Source organism: Petaurus breviceps, unplaced genomic scaffold (genome assembly GCF_028583685.1).
Source record: "Petaurus breviceps papuanus isolate PSGF00001 unplaced genomic scaffold, PetGlider_PUasm1.0 90977, whole genome shotgun sequence".
NCBI lineage: Eukaryota > Metazoa > Chordata > Mammalia > Diprotodontia > Petauridae > Petaurus > Petaurus breviceps.
The window spans coordinates 14,987,756-15,010,611 of record NW_027187391.1 but is presented as its reverse complement, the minus strand read 5'-3'; the positions used below and the strand labels follow the sequence as shown (position 1 = coordinate 15,010,611).

At 37.7% G+C, this 22,856-nt stretch overlaps 1 protein-coding gene across 2 annotated transcripts in view; it reads right to left on the bottom strand.

Annotated features, from left to right (window-relative positions):
* Positions 1-19,790, bottom strand: part of MED23 (mediator complex subunit 23) — a 58,295-nt gene extending 38,505 nt beyond the window's left edge. The window contains exons 1-11 of one of the 2 annotated variants that reach the window (XM_069077382.1): positions 19,580-19,790; positions 17,604-17,635; positions 17,312-17,399; positions 13,139-13,263; positions 11,966-12,077; positions 8,498-8,596; positions 7,423-7,524; positions 6,576-6,645; positions 3,548-3,660; positions 2,551-2,646; positions 1,912-1,929 (exon numbers count right to left, since the gene is read on the bottom strand). In XM_069077382.1, coding sequence (XP_068933483.1) covers positions 1,912-1,929; positions 2,551-2,646; positions 3,548-3,660; positions 6,576-6,645; positions 7,423-7,524; positions 8,498-8,596; positions 11,966-12,077; positions 13,139-13,263; positions 17,312-17,399; positions 17,604-17,635; positions 19,580-19,627 — 903 coding nt within the window. In that variant the 5' untranslated portion in view covers positions 19,628-19,790. The remainder of the gene's footprint in view (positions 1-1,911; positions 1,930-2,550; positions 2,647-3,547; positions 3,661-6,575; positions 6,646-7,422; positions 7,525-8,497; positions 8,597-11,965; positions 12,078-13,138; positions 13,264-17,311; positions 17,400-17,603; positions 17,636-19,579) is intronic. The other variant, XM_069077383.1, reaches the window with a different exon arrangement.
* Positions 19,791-22,856: the final 3,066 nt, after the last annotated feature.

Sequence of the window (22,856 nt, the reverse complement as noted above, 5' to 3'; positions counted from 1 at the left end):
TAAAAAAGATAGCTCTTGAAAGATATTTAAGCATTAGGTATATTTTTGTAAGAGCAGAGAGAGAACAAGAAAGTACAGTATAGTGTACAGTACTATATTGCTAAAAGAGAACACTAACTGACCTAGTAAATATTTTAAGTCACCTGATTCATGGAATGTGTACATCCTCATTTTCTCCTCTACTTTCCAACAAGTAAAAATATACTATTAAAAATTGAGTTAGCATGTTTGCTTCAATCTCATAGTTTCTACAAAGCAATTATTGATGAAGTATAAAATTTTGATGATGCATATACTACAGTAGGACTGATGTGGTAAATGTTCTGTCAGCATTTCCATTATAAACTTTATTTTTTATGGAATTATTTCTTAGTCATAAAATTTTTTTAGGTTGAAACTTGGTACTGAAATGATGAGCCTAGGACTACACTTGTTTTACCAACATTTTTAGAACTGTTTCAGGCAACTTCTGGTTTGAGAAAAGCTATTGTCCCAAAGTAAAAGGCTAGTATAGGTGACTTACTTGAGGAAAATCACATGCAGATTAGCTATCAGATTAACTATCATATGTATCATATGTACAATATTCAGGAAATTTTTAAAAAGGAAGTGAAGTGTGACTAAGGCCTACCATCAAAAAACAAAACAAAATAAAAACAAAAACTGGGATTTAGGCATTGTTTGACCATCTTTTTAAAGTCCAATAAATACTTACCTCTGTTCAAGGGAAGGTTGATCAGAGTTATTAAGTGGTTTAGTGTTTAAAGTGTTCAATGGGAATATACAATCAGATAACTATCATATACTGTAGTGTAAAATCATTTGAATTGCACGTGTACAAAAGATTGTCCAACAGGAAACTTGGTAAAATTTTATTAATAATAAAAAAATTAAAATAATAAAAAAGATACTGCTACTAGGGTGAGGTTTGGCATGCAAAGTTTCAACACTGAGCAAGTTTTATGGCCAAGCTATATGTCCTTAAAAATAGGGTTTTATAAATGGAAGCACTGGCACAACCTTCACTATAGTATTGCAAACAGCAACGCTATTTTATATATCCTAGACAATAAAGTCTTTTTAAAGTAAAAAAGCAGGTTTTTCAACTGGTCTACTTTAATATGCTGGGCTCAAAATTGTTAAACAAAAACAATTGGAACCACTATTTTCCTTAAAATTTCAAAGGTGAAAAGTCCTGGAAATAGACTTGGGACAGTATAAGAGTTTGGTTGATAGTTAGGCCACAGTGTGTCTCCCCCATGACAAGTCAGCTTTTATTTGAGCTCACTTTTGGAGGAGGACACTTTTGGCAAAGACTGACACAGAAGAATATTGGTCAAGTAGGTGGGGGCTACCTAAGAATATTACCTTTCTTAGTAAAGCCCCATATTTCCAAAAAAGCCTTCACTGTAGCAATTTTACCACTCCAGTTTTAAAGACAGTATTTCTCTATTAAAATGTTTCATTAACAAAGCAACAGAAAGATGTTGTGTCTGGGGGTATGGCTTTTTCAAACGTCAGGAAAGATGAAGGCCACCACAAATTTATCCACTAGGCTAGCTAAAACCTTAGCTCAGCCATGGAGTTTGAAAAACAAGATGGAGTGGGAAGGGAAAATAGTCCATCAAAAAAAAAAAAAAAAAAAGACAGGCTTTAACAAGTAATGACTATAGTCTTTAAAAAAAAAGAAAAAAAATTAAACACCAAAAAAGAAAAAAAAACCACCAAAAACCAACGCTATAAAAAACAACTCTCACATCCCAAGAAGAAATTTTTTTAGTGGCCCTGGTCTCAGCATGGTCCTGCCAATTTCAAGCCCCGACCATACACGTATTCTCTAAATGGAATCAGTGGCTACAAAGCGGCCAGCGTATCGTTAGTCACAATACAACAGTAAGGTTGTGAACATACCTGAGCAATGTTCAAGGTCTAGAGCATTGGAGGATGGGCAGGACAAGACAGGACAGAACAAAAATAAAGGAAGAAAAAAAGAAAAGACAAAACAGTGACTATGAGGCCAGCCTCAAGGAACCCAAAGTCAGAACAAGCCCTCCCACATGCCAAGCTACTTTAAAACAAACAACTAAAAAAAGGAAATGGAAGAAAGAAAATTCAACTTTCCAATGATGCAATACTAAAAAAATGACAAAGATAATAAGGCTGCAAAAACTAGAGACCCAAACGATAGGGGGAAAAAAACCAAAACACAACACTACAACAGACTGAAAACCATTAAGAACAAAATATTAGGATTAAGTCATGTGTAGGTTTATCTGGCAAAAGGTATACTTGAGGCTGGCCTTATAGAAAAAAAAGCAATGCAAAAAAAATCAACTTTCAAAATATCTACTTTTCAATTTAAACATCTCCAAAGCAATAATAAATGATAGGAACAATATAGTATTCAATAAACCTAATATTATTTTAAATTAAAAAAAAATCATTGAATAGTCCTAAACTGTTTTGCTCAGTTAGCTATAGCAAAGAAAAGAGAAAAGAATAGTGCAGACTCTATGCAGAATTTACTAAATTCACAGCATAGTACAGTACCTGCTTATTTAAACCTAGCATATTGCAGACCATATCTCTGGAATAAGGTTGCTCCAACACATATCTCAATAAAGCAGTCTGAGGTTCGAACAGATCCTTTAAAAAATAAAGAAAATTGTTGCTTCAAGATCAAAATTAGTTTTAACTTTAAATGATTTGAAAAAAGGTTAACAATTCAGGATATTTTTACTTCTGAGTAAGCTATGTTTAGTTGAAAGTAAACCAAATTGGGAAGGATGATGATACTTATTTTATTTTTAACTTACTGTAAGTTCTTAGGCAAATATTTTAATGTCTCTATAATTTTTGCACTAGAATAGTTTAAAAATAAGAAAACATGCTGATTTTCTCTAACAGTATTGTAGTTACAGAATTACTGGCCACATGATTAGTTTTTTTTTTATGTATTTTTGCCTCTGACATAATAAAAAAAAAAAGACCACCCTGCTCCTTTCTCATTTAAAATGACTTAATCATCTTGTGAAAAGTTTTTAAGATACTACTTGGGGACAGCTAGGTGGCGCAGCGAATAGAGATCAGGAGAACCTGATTTGAAATCAGGAGAACCTGAGTTCAAATCTGATCTCAGACATTAACACTTACTAGCCATGTGACGTTGGGCAAATCACTTAACTCCAACTGCTTTTGCCTTCCCCCCTCCAAAAAAAGCAAAAAAAAAAAAAAAAAGATACTACCTGAAGTTGTCTTACTTCCTATGATTTGCTTGCTTGAATGGCCCCCAAAAGGAAAAATAGCCTATTACCTGAAAATGCTTTGCCAGAAAAGGGCCTCTGGCATAGAGGCAGCAAGACCATACACTATGTGAATATCTTCTGAGTAATGTGGTAATCTGATTATGATTCACCACTATCTTTAGCTAGATATGTAATGCCTGGGACTACAAAAATGGTAATTGTACAGAACATGTCTTATGCTTAAAGATTATTGTATGGATCAAAAGCTGGATTAAATTCAATTTCTTACAGTAACAACATACCTTATCATATGGTAAAAGGCCTTTCAAAGGAAAACGAAGTGTTGTAGGATCCAATTTCCAGGAATTACATATGGCACCAGAATTATTTACCACTGGCAGGAGACTACAGCGCCCTGCATGTATTACACAAAATGCATGTGAGTAAATGCAATGTGTGGCAAATGCATGGTGCCTCACCTCTGAAAGCCACAAAATTGAATCTTGTTATTTTAACCTCAAATTACAACTTATTTACTTGAAAAGCCTCATGTAAAACCTTTTAAGAGAAGTTATGGAAGTACTGTCCAGTCATATTCCTTGACTGCTACTACCCTTTGTTTCAGATGTTCAATCCTTAGGGATTTTGTCTTATTTAATGAAAGAAAAATAGCATGTTAAATAAAGAGGAAGGAATCTGAACTGCTCAAGCACACAGAAGCTATGAAAGATCAGAAAACTCAGAATCAAACAGCCTCACAATAAAAAATAAACTAAGAAAAAATTCTGATTCTGTTCTATTCCTTTGTGTGTAAAAAGGTCTGGAAGACAATTTAGATGACAATACTTCTGTTATGGATTGATTTCCGAATAGAAAATAAAAAAGCCAAGTCACCCAAAGGAACAAAGTGATGGAATACTACTATGCTATAAGAAATGATGAGTTTAATGATCTTAGAAAAACATGGACTGACTTGCACAAAATAATGAAGAGTGAAATGAGTAAAACCAAGATAATACAGCAATAGTTTTAAGAAAAACTTTGAGCAAATAAGTGATTTTGACTATTAAAATACCCAAATTAACTACAAAGGACATATGAAAGAGAACGCTACCTCCATCAAGAAAGAATTGATAAACAGAAGTATGTATAGAATGATTTTAAATATATATGCATATTTGTGTCTAATGGTAGCCATTTCCAGGGAGAGGGGGAAGAAGGAAAAAAGAAATTTACATGTTAACTTTATCATATATTTAAAAGGAACAGCAAGTTGGACTTAATGGATTTGCAGTTTCATATGCAATCATTTTTTAAAATTATACTATGTTATGAAAATGCTTTTGTTCCATAAATTAAAAATAAAGCAAATAAATTTTAATAAGAATTAAGCACCATGAGGGGTGGCTAGGTGGCACAGTGAATAGAGCACCAGCCCTGCAGTCAGGAGGACCTGAGTTCAAATCCAGCCTCAGACACTTAACACAAAAACTAGCTGTTGTGACCTTGGGCAAGTCACTTAACCCCAACTGCCCTCCAAAAAGCCCCCCCCCCCAATAAATAAATAGGCACCATGAGTCTTTGCGCTCATTTGTATTGCACTAACATTTGTATTGTTAGCTGTTAGCACAACCTAACACACAGTAACTGTTTAATAAATGCTTGCTGACTGACCAAATACAAAAAGAAAAAAGGACAAAGTAAATGGAAATTTAAAAAAATTTCCTCTTCCAAAATGAACAATTACTTTAAGGTCATACAAAATTAATTTTAAATTCCAATTCTTAAATATTATCCATTTCCCAAACCAAAAATAATAATTGGCTTACATTCTTAAAAACTATGAATATACAAATACAGTTAGCTGCTTTCATGATTTCACATGTAAAGGTCAGAATACTTTCCTAAGACTAGCTCTACTAAGAGATTATTCAAGCTCAAACATCAGAGGTTATCTTTGTGTCAAAGTAATCACAACTCACTGAGGAAGCGAGTAAATATCTGGTACTGCATTTAGGGTTTGGGGACACTTCACTGTGTGGCCTTCAGCATGTCACTTTATTTGTTTGGGCTTTAGTTTCCTCATGTATAAAATGAGGGAGTTGAACTACATGACCTCCCAGGTCCCCCTAGCTCTACATCTGTAATGTTATGATGATGATGATGCCTGCCCACCTTTCAACATTTCTAAGAAATTTCTGAAGCCTGTATGTACAGAAAAAACAGATAGTTCACCGATATGAAACTGATATCAGTGAAGAACACACAACTGAGAAGCAGAAGACCTGGATGACAGGAGAGCTGTCACCAGATATCTTCCTCATCTGAAAATGGGAAAAATAATAGCATTACTTATCTCACTAGGATATGACGATCAAATGACACATTATGTGTACGAGCTCTATAACATGACAGCAATACATTAATGTAACTATTATTTATATTTATTATGATTACTATTAATCATAATTGTAACAATTTCACTAAACCTCTCTTCACTGTCAATCCATTTCCCATAGTAGATATTGTCTACCAAATGATAACTGAGGGAAAGAGAGCAGGGGTGGGGGAAAGGAGGCAGGAAGTCAAGCTAAGGACATAGTGGAAGGAAATGAATAAAAAAGAAAAGCAATCAGTCTTCAAATGTAGAGAACCACCATTTCACCTGTCAATTTACACTTACTGCCTTTCTACTACCTAGTTCTCTACCTTAATCAATGTAGAAAAAAAAAGAGCCATGATGGAATAGAAGAATTATCAATGACATTTCAGCCCTCCTCTGCATGCATCCTGATAAATACTTGTGAGTCCCTGGGTAATAAGGCCTAAACAGGAATGTCATTTCTGCATCTGCTGGACATTTGGAAGACCACTGGCCTGTATGTGAAGAGCTAAAGCCATTTCTGAATGTAATGTGATCCCTAAGAATGCCCCAAAGTGTATCTAAGTACAGACAAACTGGAAAACCACATATTAAGTTCTTCAAGACTATACAAGACACTTAACAGACCATGTCAAATAAGGAGTCAGAAAAGTAGATAAAGGTATCTTCCAAAGTAGCTTTAAGCTGAAGCTAATAAGAAAGACCCAATCTAGAGGTGTCCTCTTCCTTCTCTTCCTCTCACTTTAAAACAAACAGTATGCCTTACAACCTAACATATACCTTATATTAAGCCAACCTTCCTGTGCTGTCAAAGATGCTAAAAAGTCACCATCAAAAAAACAAATGCTTAGAGAGAAATAGACTCCTGCTGCTGCAATTAAAAAGTTACACAATAAATGTGGAAACTAATGTTGATAGGAGCATTTTACCTTTTAATTTAATCTTACCACAAATGGAGTTTATTCTTGCTGTGGGTCTGAAGGTATCCACAAAGTCTGACACCAGGTTGCCTAATAACTTAAAAAGAAAATAAAAATAAGGCAGATTTGGTATACAAGGTTTAATCTCAAAGAGTATTTACTTCAAATTTATTTCCGACTTTATGTTTTCCTGAATTCAATCAAGTACATAGCTACATGTATAAGGATAGGGATAAGACCTTGTGATTTCATTGTTACAGGGAATTAGGTGAGGAAACTGCCCCCTATCAATGAGCGGCCTAGGGCTCAGGGTCACAAAGAAAAAACATGTCAGTGGAAACAGTTTAACCCAGTCTTTCTTGGTTTGGAGGCTGGTTCTTTAACTACATGCTACCACTCTGATTTTTAAAAGTAGGTACAGCAACTGGGAAATAAGACATACAAGCACTGGAGTAATAGAAATCCATCTTGCCCTACTAGAAAGTTGGGGGGGAGGGGTAGATGGGGAAGGATATAAGAGAAAGACTCGGGAAAGGGGTATTCAGTAGGCTTGCTATCTTGGGGTGGGAGGTAGGGAAAAGATGGGGAGAAAATTTGTAACTCAAAATCTTGTGGAAATGAATGTTGAAAACTAAAAATAAATTAGAAAAAAAAAATTTTAATTACGTATAGTTTACTTTGTGTTAAATGAAACTTTTCCAAATCAATGAACAAAATTAAATAAATTTTCCATCCTCTATGGTCATGAGAAGAAAAGGCATGGGGATAAAAGCACTGGAAAATAGTATATTTATGGAGAATATTTAGTCCATCCAAATTAGTATGGCAATATCACCAGCTGTTAAAATCTAACCATGGAACTGAAAAAACTTACCCAGTGTGGGAGTTTCCCCTCAGGATATAATTTTCTTATCTCTGTAACTGCAAAATAGGCTGGTAGTAAACAGGCATTTCGTTCCAAAATATAAGCTATAACCTGTGATGATGAGATACAAATTTGATTCAAGCCAAATCAAATATTCTTTGACAGAATTTTCATTGTCAAATCACTATCAAAGATTTTAAGAGATATAGCTAGTAACATTAGAGATTAATTTGTGCAGGAAGAATTTAGTTTAAGTATAAAAAAGCAGTTTCCACATAATGAGGACTATTAAAATACTGGAGTAGGTTATTGACAAATTGATTTCCTGCTAAGGGAAGCCTTCAAAATAAGGCCAGTGACTGGGAATAGGGGCATAGACCTGCATTCCCTAATCCTGGGGAGGCTGAGGTTGGTGGATTGCTTGAGCTTGTAAATTCTGAGTGGCAGAGGGGCTAAAGCCAATTGAGTGTCTGAAATAAATCCTATACCAATATGGTGAGTTCCCAGGAGCCCAGGGACTAGCAAACTGCCTAAAGCAGAACAAATTTCCATCCACAGTAGAAATGGAGCAAGTCAAAGATTCCATGCCATTCAGCAGTGAAATAGGGCCCATGAATGGTTCCAGCCTGAACAAGGTAGGGACACTCAGTCTCAAAATGTAAAAATAAATTAAGATAAAATAGAGTCAATGATGAAGATGGGACTAGATTACTAGTCTCCAAAGTTGTCAGTCTACACAGCAAAGAGTCCACAAAGGTATTCTAAATCCTTAGGCCTGTTATGTCATTAATAATATACCAATATATATACTTGCCTTTATTAAATATTATTATCATATATAATAAAAATAAATTATTGGATTTAGTAATAAAAATTATTAATTTAAAGTAATTCAATTCTGTTTTTTTCCTCCCTCTTCCTTTTTTTCTGGTGGTAACTTTAAAGAATATAGAAAAGTGGTCTATAAGGTTTTTTGCTCCTGTGTTCCACAGAGTCTAGAAATCTGAAAACTAGGACTGAATAGACTGGAAGGGTTCTTTGGAATGATAATTAGAAATAAAATTCAGGTGCATATGTAAGTCACCTCTTTTGCTTCTAGAAGTTGCTGTACCACTGCTGAGCTCACTGTATTCGGTATTGTTAAGATTTTCTCCAAAATCACTTTTAAGAGATCTCGTACACCCTGATGGTTAGAAGAAGAAAACATAGGGAAAAAAGAAAAACCAAGTGAAAACCAAGAAATTTGTACTCAGCCTTTTTTTGAAAAAGTAAAAAGGTAAAGAAAATTTCAGAATCAGAAACTTTACCTCTTGGGCCACATTTTTTTATACCTACTTAAACATTAATGCTATAAACTATGGTCTATTCAAATTCAAGAAATTATTTATAGTTTAACAAAAATAATCCAATATTTGTTAAGTAGAACTACTTAGATGACTGAGAGGAAAGAAAGAAAAATAGATATCTCCATGCCTTACAATATACATACCTATCACTAACTACTCTGAATTTCTACATCCAGGTCCACTATTTGTAATATATAGGGTTATAGTTTAAGTTCAATCTAGTTAAAAAGGCAGAGGTTACTGAGCCTAAAAGAAAAAAATTTTCATTTTCTACAAAAACAATTTATCAAAAAGATGCGATGTAAGGGGCGGCCAGGTAGCACAGCGAGTAAGAGCACCGGCTCCAGTGTTGAGAAGACCTGGAGATTGAATCCCGGGCTCAGACACTTAGCACCCACCCAGAAACACCTGGCCGTGTAACCTTGAGCAAGTTACTTAACCCCAATTGCTTAGGGGCGGCCAGGTGGCTCAGCGAGTAAGAGCACCGGCTCCAGTGTCAGGATGATCTGGATCAAATCCGGGCTCAGATACTCAGCACCACACCCAGAAAAAACTGTCCGTGTAACCTTGAGCAAGTTACTTAACCCCAATTGCTTTAAAAAAAAAAAAAGATGCAATGTATTTCAACATGGCTGAAAAGTTTCAAGCATAGATAACAAACTATCCTGAACTCCTCCATCAGTAATCCTATACACTATAAGTCTATTTCTTGTCCTCTATAAACTAATTCTAGTTTCTTATTCATTGCTTTTGCTTACCCTATTCTCCTCATACAAAATGCTTCCCTTTCTTTCAATTCATATCCATTCCTTGCCCATGACTTGCTAGGCACTTACTAAATGACCAAGGATCGGATACAATACAGCTCAAAATTTACTTACATTGAAAACTTTTCTGACTAACCCTATCCTGTTCTATTCTATTTACTCTTTCCCTCTAATTGCCTGATATTCTTAGAGAAAATGGAATAAACAAATCAAAAGAATATCAGATTCTTATTTTTAGTCACATCTTATGCTTGTTCATTTGCTCTATAATTGTTTTCAGGATGATTCAAGCCTGTGTTTTCTTTCTTCAATTACACAAACTCAGTGATAGCAAGGCATTTCTTCTAAAAACTTTCCCAAAGTACAGCACAGTCCCTAAGATTCTGTCCAAGAGTCTACTTTTTTTTAATTATACTCTTCACCTGGGGACCTAATCAGCTCACATAGTTTTAATTGTAATCACTATAACTCCCAGAACTATTAGTCCAGCCCTAGTTTTATTCCTGAGCTCTAATCTTCCATCACCAAAATTGGGTATATTTCAAAAAAAGGATGGTCCTGTTGGCAGTTCAAACTCACCATGTCCAAGTCAGAATTCATTATCATTTCTTCAAATACACTTTGGTTTCAAATTTCCTATTTCTGTAAAGGGCATCACCACCCTTCAAGTCATCCAGGATTGAAATCTTGAAATCAACCCTGTCTTTTCACATTCTCTTACCCTTCATATCCATTCAATTGCCAAGTTTTGTTATTTCTGTCTCCACATTATCTTTCACATACAGCTAGGTGATAGAGCATTGGACCCAAAGTCAGAAAGACTTGAATTCAAATCCAGCCTCAGATACTTATTAGCTGCGTGACTCTGAGTAAGTCACTTAAGGTGGCACATAGTAGACACTAAATAATTCCTTCCTTCCTTCTCTCTACTCATATGACCACCATAGGTCAGGTCCTCATCGCCTCCTTCCCAGACTACTGCAAAAGCCTCCTAACTGGTATTCATGCCTCATATATTTTCTCCTGACCTCCCTAATCATTTCACATAGCTGACAAAGTGATTTACCTAAAGCACAAGTCTGACCATGTCACCCTGCTACCCAATAAATTCCAGAAGCTTCCTACTGCCTCTAGGATCAAGTATGAACTTATCCCTTTAGCATTTAAAGCCATTCACAATAAAGTTTTCCAACCTTATTTTACATTATTCTTCTTTCCTCATTCTACATTTTATCCAAATTGGCCTTTTTGCAAATACTCACACAGAACATCTACTGTCTCCATGGCTTCATAATGGATATATCCCAGGCCTGGAATGTATTCACTTATGATTTCCACCACCTGGAATCTCTTGCTTCCTTGAGGACTAAGTTCAAATACTACTTTCCACATTAAACCTTTCCTGATTTACCCAGCTTCTAATGTCTTTCTCCAAAACCCACCTGGTATTTGGTATATTTTCTTTACATATATATATATTTTTTTTTTTTGCTTTTTGGAAGGCAGAGCAAATGGGGTTAAGTGACTTGCCCAAGTTCACACAACTAGTAGATGTTAAGTGTCTGAGGCAGATTTGAACTCAGGTCCTCCTGACCCTAGGGCCAGTGCTCTATTCACTGCACCACCTAGCTGCCCCTCTTTACACACTTTTAAGGACTTATTTTCTGCTCCAACTTAATATAAACTCCTTAAGGGCAGAGACTGTTTCACTTTTGTCTCTGTATCATCCAGTGCCCATCAGTGTCTGGCACAGAGAAAGCACTGAATAAATGCTTGATAACTGATTGATAATTATCAATTATCAATTTGACAATGGTTGTCAAAAAAAAAAGCATTCAAACACTTTTCTCTGTATGTATTAGGATACACTTTTATATAACGGCTAACAAAAATAAGAATGTTTAACTCATTTGAATAGATTCTTCTGTACAAAAACCAGACCCATTTTCCCAGAGTTGTGGGAGTTGTAGCTCATAAGATCAAAGATACTGAGAGTACAAAAGGCATTACAGACTTGTATACTCTCTACTGGCCTGAAAAAAAATTTACCAGGGCCACAATCAGAATATACTTTTGAGTTCAGTTTTAAAATATAATAATTCTTTTTTTTTTTTTAAAGCAACTGGGGTTAAGTAACTTGCCCAAGGTTACACGGCCAGTTTTTTTGTGTGGGTGTTAAGTGTCTGAGGCCAGAACCGATCCCAGGTCCTCCCAACTCCGGGGCTGGCGCTCTACTCACTGTGCCACCTAGCCACCCCGAAAATATAATAATTCTTTACAGCCCCCTTCAAGAATTTAGAGAACAAACTCCTTTATAATAAGCACAAAATTTTAAAGGCACTGAGAATACGTCCACCATGAAAGATGAAATATCCACATTAAAAAGGTTTATCACTTTAAAAAAGCAAACATCACTCCTAGTAAATAAAAATATACTACCTTGTAATCCACACCACCGATTATTTTCCGAACCAGTTTAAAGGTCAACGCCCAAAGTTGTGTTCTTTCCCATTCAAGTGTGTCAGAGTTTATCAGGGATTCACAAACCATCCTATACAAAAGTACCAGTTTTGAAACAGAAGTATATATTTAAATAACAAGACATATCTAATATTAAGCAAGGCTATGGGTGTCATAGGTCTATTATGACCACTGCCATTCATTTCATGACTTCTGATCTATAATTTTCATAATCTCTTCTGTTTATATGTACTGTATAAGGATATGTTTGCTCCCTAGAATTGTGTAACTACATGTACCATCTTCCCTCAAAGAACCTGTTTTCAGACAAGCAAATCTTGAATTTCCTTTGCTTTCCCCTCACTAATGTGGATACTAGATTACCACATAATCACATTTTTGTAGAGCTATTTGCTAAATGAAGAAACTGAAATAGTTGGATGGGGGAAACTGATGAAGTTTCCCTCTCAATTTTAACCTATTTGAATTCCAAGAGCTCTTATTCCAATTGCTACAGTTAATGGCCCTAATTTAATGGCATACTAACAAAAAATTTTAAAATTAGTAATTTTTTTTTACAAAGTGCTTTAACTTAATCACATGAGAAGAGTTGTTCAGAGATATCTATAATACACACAAAGCTACAAGGTAGATTTTTGTTACTAAACCTCCCATAGATAAAAAATATATCCACAATGAAAGGCAGAGTGAGACAGATTTTAATTCTAGGAAGTTACCAAGGTAAAGCTCCACAGCTATAAAAATGATGGTAACCAAAAATGATTGAACCTGGAAATCAAATGTTGGTGTCTCGTATAGTGACACGGAGGTAACAGGTAAATTTAAGAGTGATGTCCTTTATGTGGATAAGACAATTATAGTTTTTACTGAGTATTGTTTTCTAGCAGTAAAGTTGAACTTTATATGAAGAAACCAGGATAGCTGTGTCATTACTGAGGAACTGTGGACTTAGCTGAAGGCTTTTTTCATGTTTTTTCCCCTAATAACTGAGGTTAACTTTCACCAAAGTGCAGGCAGCACTGCATTCATTTTGTCAAAATTTCCCACCCAAATCCCTTATGCTAACAATATCATCAATAATAAGTGTCGATCTAGGCAAAAGCATCCTGAATTGTTCTTTTTTAATATTACCTGGGTGGAAGAAGACCAGTTTCCACTGCCATTGCTAAGCAGTCATAGAGAAAAGATATTCTCTTAGGGCTATGCTGGCTATGAATGAACCGAACAATCCACTGGATGCACTGTTCATGAGACTCCTGGAAAAGAATGCAAATAATCGCAGTTATAATTTGCTAGTGGTCTATTAGCAATTGAAATACTCAAAAATAAGGCTTAAAAGAATAAATTAATCAAGATAAAACATAAGATAAAAAATTCAGGTATCTCTTTCAATTATTCAGGTATTTTAATAATCCAGTAAGAATAAAATTTTATTAGATGAATACATCACTATAAAATATTCTCATGATCTGTGGGAGAAAGAGTCTTCATCTAGTTTCTCTATTATAAATTAGCAAAGGAAAAGAAATACTTGGAGACTGGTAAGGCAAAGATTGGTGTTATACACATACCACTACTATCCCTTTTTTCTTCAAAATACCAGGATCTTTTTTGTAAGATGTACTACTTTGAGGAATTCTTGGGGAGTTTATATTAGGAAGTTTAAAAAAGTGAACTTTTTAAGTGGTGGCTAGGTGATGCAGTGAAAAGCACCGGCCCTGGAGTCAGGAGGACCTGAGTTCAAATGTGAGATCAGACACTTAACACTTACTAGCCATGTGACCTTGGGCAAGTCACTTAACCCCAACTGCCCTGCCCTCCCCCTCCAAAAATAAAAAAAAATTAAAATTAAAAAATTAGAAAGGGAACTTTTTAAAGAGGTGAAGGATAATTGCTACTTGAAGGTAGGGCAAAGGGCATCATAGCAGTCTGGCTAAGCTTTCCCTAGTTATAATTCAAATAATACAGAAACAGATATTTTCATTATAAAAATCAACAGAGACAAGAGGAAACTTTGTAGCTTCAACAAATCTTCAATTTCTGTGGCTGTTTTTTGTTCTATCTTTGTTTTCTAGCTCTCAATACAGTGCTTGGCACATAGCAAGTGCTTAATGGATTCAAAGCTACCAGATGATCAACAGTAGTAAACACCTCCCCTTCAAATGAAATAATTTCTGAGTCTCATGTCTTTCCCCACCCAAATGGGGACATATTCTTGTCTCTTCCAACACAGTTTCCAGGTCCAGCTCTGCCCAACAAACGAACCAGGTTGAATAGTTTTGCCTCAACTCTGTATTGGCAGAAGGGAGATCATCACTGTGGGAATAGGGCATTTCAGAGGATTGTCCTGAAGAGGATTCTTGACATTCCATCCCAAAGGCAAGCACCTGGATGTCCCTGCTCAATAGGTCTAGATCAGACCTTGTCCTGTTGCCTAACCTTGTATCTTCTATCTCAAGACTATCACCTATTGGTGAGGCAACACCTTGGGATGAAAGCAACTAGTTATTTGGAGTCATGTTAAATTATAGGAAAGGGAGATGTTTAGTTATGATTTCCCTAGACTCTAGTGGAGGGATATTGGTAGATAAAAGTATTTCTTCAGATCCTTCTAGTGTTACCTTGTTTTGTGGAATACCATCTGTACTGGAGTGTAGGCAGTGTTCAGGGAGGACTAGCACTTCTGATTTAAGGGCTTGCTGAACCATTCTCAGTGCTACTCATCCACTTTTGGTGTCTACCTTCACCCAGGTCTCACCTGTAACTCCAAGAAGCTGTAGCATGCACAGTGGCCACACCCTGATAAACCATCTCAGCAGACGGGTTAAACAAGTTTGAGGGTAACTTACAGGCCTCAAACCTATAGGTAAGTTAGGGGAACATCTCCCCCAAGAATGTGGAGACTTTCCCTGGTGGAATGGGTAGATAAGAACAATTTGTTCAATAGCCATGAAGGTAGTTGAAGCAGGAACTGTGGAGCATTTAAAGTCAAGAGAAGATGCCGAAGTCATCCACTGCATCCTGAGCCACTGCCAGTTGTCTTGATTTTCGTCATGCCCCTGGACTTTCATAACTCAAGCTGACAACTTTGTGCAACTTTACCTCAGTTAAATCCAATTCACACTCCAAGTCAAGACATCACCAACGATGTCATTAGTCCTCTTTGAAAATGAAGGATGAACAACAATTATATGTACTGCTCCCACAACCGTGGCATCAATCTGTTACCCTCTATAGTTGGCCCTGTCTGGGACAAAGAGCCTTCACTATGTATTGGCTATACTTTTAACAAGAAAGTAGATAGGAAGAAGTTTGTCAGCCCCATTTTTCAGATAAGGAACCCGAGGCACAAAGAGATTAAGTGGTTTGCCTAAGTTATATAAGAAGTATTTATTAGCCATTTGGAAGTATAAGAAATAAAACTTAGGTTTGTTACTATTTCCCATACACTATTCTGTCTCATGATATACTTTGCTAATTCTTGTTTTATTTTCTCTTTTTCATAAATACAAACCATTATCACTTCTAAGCTTTTATTGGGAGAAAATCAGTTAAATTTATACCTATACATATACAGTGGGGGAAAGTCAGTGGCTAAGCAAGTAAGGTTCAGCTGAGCAGAGAATGTTAGAGGGGCAAAGGGACATTGGAAATAATCTATTCCACGTCTTAAAGTGTTAACTTTTTTTGTTGTGAACCCCTCTGGCAGTCTGGCAAAGGCCATGAGACCCCCTCCTCCCAATAATGTTTTTAAATCCCTAAAAACAAAACACATAAGCTTACAAAGAAAACCGTATCAAAATATTTTCTTCAAAAACAAGTTCACAGATTCCAGGATAAGAAATCCTTATATAGTCCAACCCTGTTATTTTAAAGATGATGAAACCGAGGCTCAGAGAGGGGTGCAAGTGATTCTCCCAAGGTCATGAAGTTAATCCATGACAAACCTAGAAGTCAAGTCTCCCACCTTTAAAATGGATGATTCTGCAGATAATCCAAAGGAATAAGCCCTTGCCTCTCTGGCCATCAATATTCCTATCTTCCCTTATTTCACAACGGAAAGTGTCTTTACTATCTTTTGTATCCCCTGGCACAAAAATCCTTATTTTGGGGATTACTGACTCCTGCTGTTTCTGAACACAAGGGAATGAAAAGGTTGCTTGGCTCCTATGTTGTAAATTATAAACTGACTTTTTGGTCTTCTGAAGTTTTACAGGAAATCTATTGTACAGATTTTGAAGACATTAAAATGTTGCTTAATTTGACATAATGAATCTTACTCCTACTCACCACCACTAAAACAGGGTTAAACACAGGAAGAGGCTATGGAATCCCCATTCCTTGAATCTGTAACATATGGAGGGCTGCTTATATTAGAGCAATATAATGAAATGTATAGGATCCGGTTTTAGTCTGGTTTCTTCATCTAAAGCAAGTAACTATACACACTGTTTTCTCATCTGCCAAATGAAGTTTGAAAAGAAAATTCTTGTCCTATCAACCTCATAGTGAAGGAATCCTAATAAAGCTGCCCCCAGTCCCAATATTCTAACTTCATGAGAGGCCCGGCCCCACTGTACCTACCTAGCGCTCCCCACGCCCCCCCATGCCCTAACTTCTTCATATATGCCTCACTGCTCACTGGAACAATAGGTGTGTCCCTAAACTCTTAAATTCCCACAGAAACAACAGATGTGTCCAAGTTATGGGAACCCAGGTACTGCCTCTACTTAGTCACTGCCCCAGAACCCATTCCCACAAAAACAGGTGTGTTCTTGTATTTAATCACAATCTATCTAGCCCAAGACTATCTATCTTGACCAGACAGGACCACAATAGCTAGCCAGTTGGAGGGCAGAATGACCAGAATGTTTAATCACCAAACCATAGAAGGGACCCCTCCTCCATTACCTAATCCCTTAACAACCTCTTCTGCCTTTTTAATATTCACGATTTCTGTAACTGCATCTTTATCCTATAAAAATCCATGTTGCTTTCTCTGAAGTTGCTGGTTCCTCTTGGAACTTAGTCCACTTCATGAGAGGCATCAATCTCAATAAATGCCTATACTTGGATTAGAGGTAATCTGACTCCTGAATTCTTTGAGATGGTTCCACCACAACAGATCATAAAACTCCAACAGTTTCTGGGTGGGCAAAGCCCCCACCACAACAGTTTTTGGCATCCCTGGGTTTAAACTACAATAACAGGGCTTATATGGATCAAATATGATTACATATGTAAAAATATTTTAAAATCACAATACTACATGAGAGATGTTATTATTTAAACTTTAGAGCTCACCTGAGAAAGGCTACCCCAAAATTGTCTGAAAGCTCCCAAGCAGCTGATAAGTTTTGTTTTTTCATCTTCTGGTGTATCCATAAACATGCTAAAGAAAGAAAATACTGTTACGATTAGCTGCCAACTGCTACAAATGGTCACCATCATAATTAAAAGCAACCCCAGACAGGTCCCTTATTATCTACCAAATATGATGCTGATTAAAGTATAACCAGGGTGACATGAAACTAGAGAAGAAAAGAAAAAATAATAGATACCACATAAATGGATTTTTATCTTGTATTATACTTACCCTGGAAATGCCTCTTCTATGATTTCTGTCTTCTGTAAAATAAACAAGCAAAAAATGCCATTAAATTTTAAGAGAACTTAAACATATTCCCAATTTGTCTGGGTTCTCATTCTTATTTGTTATGTGACCTTCAATAAACTAGGTTAACTTCTGTCAGGTTTAGTCAAATTGAACCTTTTTTAAAATAAAGGACCAAAACTAGCTTGGAGTGAATCAACCAAGCAACAAACATTTATTAAGCACCTACTATATTCTATGCATACACAGAAATAAATGAAATAGTCCCTGTTCTCAATTTGCTTACATTTTATCAGAGGAAACAGACCCGTGACCTAAGGGAAGTCAACTAATCTTGCTGGGTCTCAGTTTCTTATCTATAAAACAAGAGGCCTGGGTTAGATGCCTATGAAGTCCCTTCTCACTCTAAGATCCTATGAATATAAAAAAAATGTGCACATATACAAGGTAATTTGGGGGGAATTAACACTAACAGCTGAAAGAAAAGGGAAGGTCTTACATAGAAGGTGGCACTGAAGGACTAGGAACTGAAGTGGCAGAGGGGAGGGAGACCATTTGAGGTATGAGAGAACTTGTAGTGTCTGAGATTGGTGGGAAGGCAAAGGATTTGATTCCTCACCATGCTCCAGCTATGTGGTTTCTCCCATGAAGGAAAGACCTCATCTCTAAGTGTTTTGAGCAAAAGAGATGAAAGTTCCCATTGAAACCTGGGCCTAGAGGCCCTTGGCAGAAGGCTGCAGCTGCCCAAGACCTGGCATGAAGGTGGACAGCAGTTGCTGGATCCTCCCCAGGCCTCCTTACTTGTCAACAGGCTGAGCCCTGAGCTGGTCACAGCATCAGCTGGGGCTGCCCCAACTTTTGTTCTAAAAAAAAAAAATCTAAGGGTTTTGGTAAACTGTGAGCTCAATGTGATGAGTCTACAGCTTATGGGATTTTGTACTGCATTAAGAGGGACCTAAGTTTTCCAATAAAGGAGGTGAAAAACCTCATGAACTCTGTCCTCCTCAAACTTCGTATTTGTTCTAGACACAAAAAAACAGGTCTGACCCTATCATCCTCTACTCAATAAGCGCCAGAGGCTCCCAAGCAATGTGCCTCTTTGATCTTCCAAAGTTCTACAAGAAAGCTACTAGAGGGATTTTGAAAACATTAAAACGAGTTATTTAGGGGTGGCTAGGTGGAGCAGTGAATAGAGCACCGGCTCTGGAGTCAGGAGGACCTGAGTTCAAATCCGGGCACTTAATGCTTACTAGTCGTGTGACCTTGGGCAAGTCACTTAACCCAATTGCCCTGCCCTCCCCCCTCCAAAAAGCAAAACCAAACAAATAACAAAAAATGATTATTTAGTTTGACATGATGAATCTTACTCCCAGCTAGAGGCTTCGGATCAAGCATAAAGTCTTATGCTTGCCGTGTAAAACCCCTAACAATTCCAACCCTTTCACTCTCCAATCTCCTTATATTTTGCTCTTCTCTGCATATTCTCAAGTTCAGAGACACGGGGCTTCTTGCTGGTTCTCGCCCCGGATATTCTATCTCCAGATTCCATGCCTTTGTCCTGGTTGTGCCCCATTCCTGGCGTGCTCTCCCTTCTCCCTCTGGCCTCCTGGTTTCCTTCAAGGCTCAACTCAAATTCTGCCTTCTGCAAGAATCCTTTCTTGATCGACATCACCGATTTCCCTCGGAGATTCCCTTCGAATTGATCAAGATAGCTTGCATATATGTAGCTGTTTGCATGATGTCTTTCCATTAGGTTGTGGGTCCCGTGAGGGCAGGGCCTGGTTTTCCTTTTCTTTGTATGCCCCCGGCGCTTAGCCCAGGGCCTGGCACACAGCAGGCGTTTAATCGATGCTCTTGGAATGTCAAGACAGGGGCCCAGACGCTCTGGCTCCCTTCCCCCACCCCTTCCCACGGCGGGCTCAGACACCGAGGCCGGTCAGCACCGGCTCCGCACTCACCACGACCTCCTCGAAAATGCTCTGCAGCTGCGTCTCCATCTGCACCATGGCGGCGGCCGGGGCGGCGGGGCCCGACCCACAGCCCTCCTCCTCGGATCGCGGCTCGGGCTCCGCGGCAGCCCAGGGAGGTCCGGCTCGAACGTGGGCGCCACGAGCTGGGCGCCGCGCGCCTGGGCCCCTCCCTCGGCGCCGAACGCTGGGTGAGGCCCCGCACAGCCGGGTACCCAGCGCGGCGCCGAGGGGACACCCGGCTGGCTCCCTCCCGGAAACGCCGGGCGGAGGCGCAAGCCAACGACCGGGCACTTCCGGGAGGCGAGTGAGAGGCGAGGCGAGCGCTCCAGCCAATCACGAGGAGGCTCCGCCCCCCGCCCCTAGAAGTCTCCTCCCTCCTCCCCAACCCCCAGCATCCTTTCTAACCTGTTTGCCTCCGGTGCGATCCTCGGTGTCTGGGCTGCTCTGGGGTCCTTCCTCCCCAACCCCCAGTCTCTTCCTGAATGGTTTTCATTCTATTTTTGGCAGTGGAAAACAGTTTGCACGTTTTATTTGTGTCCCCAGCGCTTAGCTTAGTGTCTGGCACACAGCAGGGGCGTAATAAGCACTTGTTGACTTGTTTCTGCTCCTTCATGGTTTGTCATGCACCATTGTGTGATGTTAATTTTGAAAATTAATTTTATCCTTTTTTTTTAATTGACGCGAGGCAGCAAGGTGGCACAGAGGCCACAGCGAAGGGCCTGGAGTCAGGAAGACTTGAGTTCAAAATTGGCCCCAAACAGTAGCTCAGTGGTCCTGGGCAAGTCACTTAACCGCTGTCTGTCTCAGTTTCCTCATCTGTAAAATGAGGATGATAATAATAGCACCTACCTCCCAAAGTTGTATCAAATGAGATAATAATCGTGAAAAGCTCAGTACAGTGCCTTGAACAAAAGTAAGCCCTATGTAAACGTTACTTATTCTCTGACAATTATATTTAATAATATTTTTATCATTGAAATATACCATAGGGGGCAGCTAGGTGGTGCAGTAAATAGAGCACCGGCCCTGGAGTCAGGAGGACCTGAGTTCAAATCCGACTTCAGACATTTAACACAAAACTAGCCATGTGACCTTGGGCAAGTCACTTGACCCCAATTCTGCCTTCCCCCTCCAAAAAAAAAGAATTAAAAAGGTTAATATGTTTCTACAATCTTTACATTACAATTATTTCAGAATGTATCCCTCTCTGTTTGGATAGAAAGAGATATTTCCACGTTTCTAAGAGATATTTTGTTTTCCTGGTCGTATCCTATGCCCTTTCTAGTGATATATGCTATGTATATATGCTATGTATCTCTCTATTAAGAGGCAACACTACCTGTCTGTATTATGATGTTATCGTTCTTTCTGCCATTGTCACAGTGATGTAAAGAACATCTGTATTCAAATCACAACTTTGGGAGACCCTAGGCAAACAGCATTAACTTCTCAGCATGCCCAGGCTAATCTAACACCATAAATTGAAGAACAAGTGCAAATATGCATTGATACAGGGATTATCCTGATCCAGAAAGGATCTCACTATACCAGTAAAATCACAAATCTGTTCCCCCTCCTGCTGGCCCCAACCCAAAATAGAATTATGTAAATTATTGGAAGAATATATCTTGAATATTTCCTTTACTATATCTAAAATATCTAGATATTGAAATGGAGACTCTATGAGATATAAATTAGAATTATTGCATATTCCTCTAAAAATAGAAATAAAAATTAGTTTTCTTCTCTAAAAAATATTTCCGTCACCTCCTGCTCAAAGAGCTATAAAATGAGAGGGAAAAAAGCAATTCAGCAAAACCAACCATCACATCAACCTTATCAGACATTAATTGCAATATTACACACCCATAGTCTCAAATTTCTGCAATGAAAAGAAGGAAACACATTTTCTCCATTCTTATCCATGGCCAAACTTGATCATTATATTTACACAATATTCAATTTCCTTTTATTGTTTTTTCCATTTACATGGTTGTAGTCATTGTGCATATTTTTACCTGGTTCTTTTTACTTTGCATCAATACATGAAATTTTTCCTATGTTTCTCAGAATTCTTCATATTCACCATTGCTTACATAATAATATTATTCTCTTACATTCACTTATTACAAGATGTTTCACCCATTTATTCCCATTTGATGGGCACCTACTTTGTTCCCAATTCTTTGCTACCACAAAAAGGTTTTGCTATAGATTATTTTGGTATAAGTGCCACCACCCTTTCTGTCTGACTTTTTTAGAGCTGCAGCAGTGAAACCTCTGGGTTAAAGGGTATGGATACTTTAATCACTTTTTTTTGTTAGTATATACAAATTGCCAACAAGCATTTATTTATTAAGCACCAATTAATGTAGAAGGCACTGAAAATATAAAAGACAAAATTGAAAAGCCATCCCTGTATTCAAAGAGCTTGTGTTCAATTTGACTCCACATATGCAAACAGATAAACATATATAGGATGGCATAATGACCTAAGGCAAAAAAAAAATTAGGTGGGAAAGATTTCTCTTGGGGATTGGCACATAAAACTGAACCCTGAAAGAAAGCAGGGAAGAAAGGAGAAAGTACCTACCAGGCATGAGGCTAGCCTGAGATGGAAGATGTAGAGCAATATTCTGAGTTTGAGAAATATCGAGGGGATTCATTTAGCTATAATAGAGACTATGTGTAAGCACCAATGAGAATTCAGTCTGTAAAGATAAGACTGGAGAGGGGCGGCTAGGTGGTGCAGTGAATAGAGCACTAGCCTTGTAGTCAGGAGGACCTGAGTTCAAATATGACTGAAGACACTTAACACTTACTAGCTGTGTGACCTTGGGCAAGTCACTTAAACACAACCTGCCTTCTCCCCTCCCTCCCAAAAAAAGCAAAAAAAAAATGATAGACTAGAGAAAGTGAAAGGTTTTAAAAATGAAGTTGGAGTTAGTACTTGATCTTGGAGGCAATATGGAGTCCCTAAACTATCTTAAATGGGGGAATACCACAGTTAGATATGTTTTAAGAAGATAATTTTTATAGCTGTGTAGATTGTGATGAACTGAAGATGGGTGATACTGGGAGCCAAGATCCCAAATAGAAGGCTATTGCAGTAGTTGAGATCAGAGAAAATGAGTGTCTGAACTTGAATGATAGCCATGAAGATATATAAAAGGAAATGGTAGGATCTGTGAATTTTGAACCTGGGTAAAACAGAAGGATGACAGTGTCTGAGTAGAAATAGAAAAGTTTGGAGAAAAGGTAGATT